Raw genomic sequence first — 7,543 nt, forward strand, 5'->3', positions numbered from 1 at the left:
GTTTACTAATCATTCTCAACAACGCCTTCCCTCATGACAGTGTCTGAAATTACGCCTCCACTCCTAGACCCTCCGCCCTCCCTCTCCCGCTTCATTGCTGGTTCTCCTTATCACTTACCCCTTATCACCATCTAACATGTATAATCTTCTTTTCTCCAACCCCCCTCCCACCCCACTAAAAGATCAATGAGAGCAGGAATTTGCTCTGTTTTCTTAACTACTGTACTGCATTCCCACTGCCTAGAACACTGTCCCTGGAATATAGTAGGTGTTCAATAAATATCTGACAAGTGAATGAATTGGCAAATGAATGGACAATCCTGTAAGGTAAGTAAGTATTAGTCCCATTTCATAGGTGATGAAACTTGGGCTCAAAAAATTCTAGAAGCTTGAGCAAGCTCATGCAGCTGCGTAGACACTGGCCCTGGGATCCAAGTGCGGTGTGTGTGGCCGGGGGTCTTTGGCATCCTGCCTCCCCAGGTCCTGCTTTGTGGTCTCTTTCTCCATGCAGCATTCTCTCCCCCAGGCGCTCATGGCCCTCAGGGCATTTTTCCTTCCTCTCCAATTATACCTCTCCAGGTAAGAAATGAAACGTAAGTGAGTCAAGGTAGAGTTGATCAGAATGAACACACAAAGCTACTCCTCCCTTGCTTGTTTTCTGAGGGCTTCTAACCCCAAGCCTGAGGCGACTGGCTCTAAAGGTGAAATTCAGGCCTCCACTAATATCCCCTGGTGACAAAGGGGAGTCACCAGAGTCACTAACCTCTGGTGACCCTCTCATCACCATGCCCTCTGACCCCAGGCCATTCTTCAGGCAGCCTTGGGAGTAGACAGCCTTGCTCAGGACCCTGCAGAAACCGGTGCCAATGACTGAATATGACCCACTGGCCACTCAGGTGCTACACTGTCTCAGGGTTCACTTTCTCCAAAGGTTTCCATGGTCACCCTTCGGTCACCTCTCTAAGGACACTATCTAAACACGACTTGGAAGTCTTCTTTATCTTAAACACTTTATTCCTAAAACCTTATCAAGAGGTACAATTTTTCCTCAGAAAGCAAATTTCCCTGCCTGCTAGTTTTTCTCTGCTACAATTTTTAGAGTGCAAATACTTTCTCATAGGCCATTTCCCCCATTGAGGTTAGAATGATATTTCAGATCCAGAAATGGGAAGGGAATTTTTCCAATTATGTTTTTGATGTTTTATTATTCCAACCAATCCATATAAATGCAAATAGAAAATTAAGACGATTCCTCTGCAATAAAAACCTTCTCTCTTCCCTACACAAGATGCCTGATGGACACCATGCTTGCCATGAGCTTATTAATGCAGTAACTGTTTTTCAGCTTTGCAGGAGTAAATAATGTCTATTGGGCTATCTAATTAGCTTCCCCACCAACAATGCTAGGCAGATAAAAAAATACCAATTTCCCTGACAATCATCTGAAAGATTCTCCACAGTTTCTTGGGGGCAATTTACATCTCACCCGGTAAACCTCCTGGTGTCCCAGAGCCTGTCCCACAGGCTGGGCGTAGATGGATTCCTTCCCGCCATTTCCAGATGCTCCGAGGGGAGTCCAGGCTTGCAGTGGAGGGTAAGGAGAATGGAGCTGCCAGTGGCCAGTTGGTTAGATTTCTGAAGCTACCCTAATAAGAACAAAGGCCAGGACTGCAGAGACAGAAAGCAGAAGGACACAAAAGGTCCCGAGTCCTAAAATGCATTAGGACTTTTTCACCTCATCTGTGTCTATACCGATAGAGTGAAATGGAAACCATAATAATTTTCTTGGCTAGAAGGCCCTTAGTGTGTTGCAGAATTAAACACGCACATACACATTTATGAAGATTATGCTTTTGAAATAATAACACATCAACCAATGTTGCATTATCTTTAAAAAAAAAAAAAAAAAAGTAACGTCAGGGGATTTCCCTGGTGGCCTAGTGGTAAGGATTCCCGGCTTTCACTGCTGTGGCCCAGGTTCAATCCCTGGTCGATTGAAAAAAAGTAATATTAGGAGTTTCAGTGGAAGGGGTTTGAGGTCTTTCCTGGAGGGGGAGGGAGTGGGGCTTTAATCAGCACAGTTTTGGGGAGCTGACTCACAAAGGACCCCCTCCACCCCCACACCACCCCTGGGCTACCAGCCATCTCTCTGCTGTCTTTATTGTTACTGGCGATATATCTGCGTTTTAAGATTTAAAAAGAAGACAAATTCCCGAGACAAAACAATAATCCATGTCTAAGTATGCCTGGTGGAAAAGGGTAGCGTAAGAGTTACATCCAGAGGGCCCTGGTCATGTTTGTTCCTGGTATCAATCGATTGAGGAAATTACACTTGTGTCATGAATCTTAGCTTTGGTTAATTTCACAAGACTCTCTTAGAAGCTGAAATAACACATCCCCAAAGCATTGGCCTTGCTAAAGTCATTCCAGAAAACCATATTTAAAAGAAAAAAATTCAGTATTATGATATGATAGGCAGGGGAAAAGATCATACCACTGTCGTCACAGTAAAAATGCTCATACTTTCTGGCCAGTTTAAGATCAAAGCAAATGTATCCATGCCTATCCCGGAAAGTTACTAACTGATCACTTAAGTATTTTATTCTCTCACAGCGGAAGTTTGACACGGGTTTACATTTTTTTAAACTTAATTTATTTCGTACCAGCTAGGAGAGGGAAGATACTTGAGAACTGAGAGCATAGCAATACTAAATGATAAAGATATAAGTGACCTTTAACACATTAGCCACACTATACAAAGTCTGAGATTAATTCCCAGAGTCCTTTGCACACTTAGTCATGATTTTGCTCTTTGAAAGGAAGTGTTTTTCATTCCTGTGCCAACTTCATTGCGAAAGGACCTTTTCATAAGTGTCTTCTCCAAAATTGGCTTTAGAAAATCCAGTCCCTCTCTCCTGCCCATCCTCGTGGGGCAGCTGTTCAGCACAAAATGACAAAGTAGTCAGATTTTCCAGACACCTGGCAGTTGAGATGGGCAAGAGGGAGAGAATACAGCTTTAGGGTTCAAAGCTTATCTCAATAGTAACAATCTTCAAAATCTTATGGCAATACATCCAATATTTAAAGAGGGTTTTGCTAAGACACTTTTTTTTTTTGCTGTGGCCTCTCCCGTTGCGGAGCACAGGGTCCAGACACGCAGGCTCAGCGGTCATGACTCACGGGCCCAGCCGCTCCGCGGCATGTGGGATCTTCCCGGGCCGGGGCACGAATCTGTGTCCCCTGCATCGGCAGGCGGACTCTCAACCACTGCGCCACCAGGGAAGCCCTAAAACACCTTTTAAAATATATACTTTGGGCCTCCCTGGTGGCGCAAGTGGTTGAGAGTCCGCCTGCCGATGCAGGGGATACGGGTTCGTGCCCCGGTCTGGGAGGATCCCATATGCCGCAGAGCGGCTGGGCCCGTGAGCCATGGCCGCTGAGCCTGCGCGTCCGGAGCCTGTGCTCCGCAACGGGGGAGGCCACAACAGTGAGAGGCCCGCATACCGCAAAAAAAAAATAATAATAATAAAATAAAATAAAATAAAATATATACTTTATCAAAATACAAAATACTATGTGGGGCTGTGTACCCTCTTTTCTAAATTTTACACTACCTATGGGATTGCAGCTCTTCAGTGTTTGCATCCTACACTGTACAGTTATCTTGTTGCTATTACTTTATAAAGAATCTTTCAAGTGGCTCTAATTAGTCTTGGGACTAGTTTTTTAAATTCACTAAGAAAAACAACCCATGATAACCAAACTCCAAGTTTCAGCTGGAACCTCTTTCCTTCTGGGGTCTCTCTTGGGCCATTTGCCAGGGTTCTCCATGAGGATGTCTTTGAACTTGAGAGTTGACATCTTTGGCTTTTGACTTTGGTTTACTTCCTCCTCAGGGCCTCAAAGGCCTGGATGATGTAGGATAGTGTAGGGAGAGCTTCGTTGTGGAAGAAATAAGTCTGGAATCTTAGACCTCAGATTGGCCGTTGAGAACCTGCAGTTCATCCTAACCCCATACTTTGTAGATGAGGAAACTAAGTACAGAAGCAAAGGGTCATGATCAGTGATCTCTGTGCTACATGTTTTATGCATATCATCTCATTTTATCCCCTCAAAACGCTTTATGAAATCAGTACTATTATTTCCTTGGTTATAATTTCCTTTAAATGAGGAAATTAGTTAAATGGCTTGTAGGTGAAGTGGGATTTGAGCTGATACATCTGACTCCAAGCCCATGTTTTTCAAGTGTATGAGAACTGTAAGAGGACAAGGGGGCTGGATGTTCCCTGTACAAAGAAAGAAACAGACTTCAGTGTCAAAAGCACACATTTTCCCGATGCAGGAAAACAAGTTGGCTTTGGGGTTACTTTGGAAGTTGAAATGGGGCCAGTGCATAAAATGCTCCCACCCATCACTGGGTGGCTCCCTGGAGGGTCCAGCAGTCAGAGCTCCGAGGAAAACCATTCCCACTGTTTTCTGGAAAAAAAAAGATGGGCATTCCTGGATTTTGGAGCTGGGAATTGTCAGAGAATTTCAGAAGTATTGATCATGGGAAAACCAATCAAGAATTCTTACACTATGTGTTTTACCCTGTGTTGGCAGAGGAGATCTAAGTGTGATACAATGCCATCTATTTTAAGTTCCCAGCAAGGAGGGGCCTATGAGTCATTTCAGGAAGGAAAGCATTCCAGTTATTTCCAGAAATTCTCATGATGCCACCTTTATATTGCAAAAACAAAAGAAAACAAAATGCAACATTTCTCGTTATGAGATCCCCAAAACATCACTAAACATCCCTAAAAAGATACTGATAAACTTGGTTGATCAATAAAGGGAACCCTTATCAGGCAGACTTGTTAACTGAATAATATGGTAGATTTGCCTGGTTGATAAACTTTATGAAGTTCACAACAAATATTATTAAAAAATATTATTATTATTATTATTATTATTAAATAAACAAATATTAAAAGCCTATATGTCCTTTGCATAAACACTCACCCTAAACAGTCGAATTGGCACCCTTATTATGTGATTCAGTTATAATGAGAACAAAATTATCACATGAAACAGTAGAAATACAGAAAATGCAGTAAAGGAAGAAACTTTTCATTTATGGACAAGGATATCTCATAAGAACAATGGAAGAAAGAACATTCTTAATTTAAAAAGAACCCTGCACACAAGTGCCTATTGCTCAACAGAAATGGCATGAACAGACCTTCAGGGAAAGAATAGAACGTAATTAGCAATACACTTGAGAAAATATACCAATTTATGGATTGTGAGTCGTCTACTTGATCAATGTGGTGTCTTATAGAATCAATGACTAAATTAGTATAGAATGCTCATAGGAGTAAATCAAGAAAAAAGAAGCTAGATTAAGTAAACAAGAAATAGAAAAATGACAGATGCAAAGATTAGTGAGAAGACTCATAATATAAATAGCTAGATCATTATGTTTGGACATATATTTCTTATTGAGGATTCACATGGCATCTCATTATCCTAAAAGTGGTTTCATAATTACATCAATGTCAGTAATTACAGTATGCTTTTAGTGAAGCAAAGTTAAAGTACAAAACACTATCAATGACAAAAGACATTTAAAATTTTTAGACAAAGTATTGACATAAAAACCCTGAAATGTCACGTAGCAACAGCATTAAAAATTCCAAAGAAAGACATTCATTTTCTGAAATGTGTGGAACAGTTCAATGAATATAGTTAGGAGTTCAATCAATAGTCTTGAATAAATATATGAAGTAATATATGATATTCATTAAGAACTGGCATATTATCCATATTCTATATCAGAAACAGTTACCATTTTTGTAAAACTAAGAAAGTTGCTGTTTTTGAAAAATAATCCATTGTATTTTTAACACAGTTTCAATGGTTAAATGTTCACTTTGATTTTGAGTGGGTGCATGTGGAACAAATAGATTGTTATGGGCAAAGTAATTTACATTTTGCAGTGAAATGAATGCAGGGGCCAACTTCTAAATAATTCAAAGCAAATTTTAGTATAGTCTGTATCATCTATTGTAAAAATGTTTCTTTTTACCTAATTTTATGACTCTACTTATATTTCTTTCACTTATATTTCTTTCACTGTAAACTCTAGTAATAAGGGAAGTACCTTTTCTTTCAGATATTCCTAGAGATTATTTTGAATTTACATACTCTGCAATTCTAGTCATTTACTCAAGCATCAAAAATAGAGGCAAATCTCTTACCTTAGAAGATGGAACTGGATGACACCAAAACACATGCATTGTAGAAATCAACAGAAATAGAATAAGATTGGATTTTAATGAGCTGCAGAGTAGAAAAAAAAATCTCAGGAAAGTCTTACTCAGGCAAGTATACATTAAAAAGCATATACAAATTCAACATTTTTCTTTGTGGAAAAATACAGTCTTTTACCTGATTATTTTGGACTTCCTAAAATCTCTGTAGATCGGTGATTTTATTGCCAAATTCCTCACCCTTACTGTCAGATCCTCCGTTGGTGATCCTTTTATACCAGGAAAGTTCAGGAGTAAAAATAGCAACATGTCCCATCATATGTGACTAACTGATCTGGCCATGGCCTTTTGTGCCTGTTAAATTGGAAAAGGACAATAACATATAGGCATTGTCATTGACCTGCCAACCATTGAGTTCATTTAAAGTTTGCTATTAAAAATGTCCTTCAAAAGTGCTGTCTTCTAAACTGTGTCTCTGTGACATAGAGGGCCAGAGGTCTCAAAAGGAGCCAAAAGTTTGTTTAGCTCAGAGTTGAAACACTCAAGAAGTAGGATATTATTTCCTTGAATATCCAGACGTCTCTTTTCAGAGAATAATGCAAAAGGAATCCTTGCAGGAATGAAGAGCATCAACCCAAAAAACGTGCACACACTGAGTTTTCTATAACAGATTTCCTTCTTTTAGGACTTCTGAGGTTAAAACAGGGAAACAAATGTCATCCTCCCCTTTGCCACTAATCATCCAAATAAAGGAAGGACACTACCTCTACCCCCCTTTCCGTGAGCATCCCCAAAGTTCCGGGGCCAGAGTTGTAGGTGAGCCTACCTGCAGTGGCCTCCTTTTCTCTCCAGGACATGGAATTTCTCCAGGAAGCCTGTTCTGTCCTTGCTCACCAATGGGCATCCACGTTAACAATGGATTCAGAAGCGCTAAGTGTGAATAAACAGATGTTGCCAAGGCTTACGATGGCGGGAAACACCAAGCGAGGTACTTTCTGCTTGTATAGATAGTATTTCTGAGATGGAGCCAATATTTTTGGGACACAGAGCAGTGGAGGAAAATCCTTGCCTTCTCAAGATCAACACATTTTGGAGGACCAAGCTGTCCTACGTCTGGGACCTTCGCTGCTCATTTGTCAGTGCTGCATCCCTTTCTTTTGTAAATTGCCCCTCGGTAGGATTCTCATGTAGTTGTCCATCAGTCAATCATAGAGTCACACTTAGCCTTCCACAAGGAAAAGCAAGTGACCTGACTTTCAAGAGAATCCAGATCACAGAAATTCGTGCCAAGC

General features: G+C 40.7%; 1 protein-coding gene across 1 annotated transcript; it reads right to left on the reverse strand.

Annotated features, from left to right (window-relative positions):
* Positions 1–2,797: 2,797 nt before the first annotated feature.
* Positions 2,798–7,155, reverse strand: NPS (neuropeptide S). The gene is given in 4 exon segments (XM_060095418.1): positions 2,798–2,944; positions 2,947–2,979; positions 6,240–6,353; positions 7,078–7,155. Coding segments are annotated over 4 exon segments (372 nt in total).
* Between the last annotated feature and the right edge of the window lie 388 nt (positions 7,156–7,543).

This window comes from Mesoplodon densirostris, chromosome 1 (genome assembly GCF_025265405.1).
Source record: "Mesoplodon densirostris isolate mMesDen1 chromosome 1, mMesDen1 primary haplotype, whole genome shotgun sequence".
Lineage (NCBI taxonomy): Eukaryota > Metazoa > Chordata > Mammalia > Artiodactyla > Ziphiidae > Mesoplodon > Mesoplodon densirostris.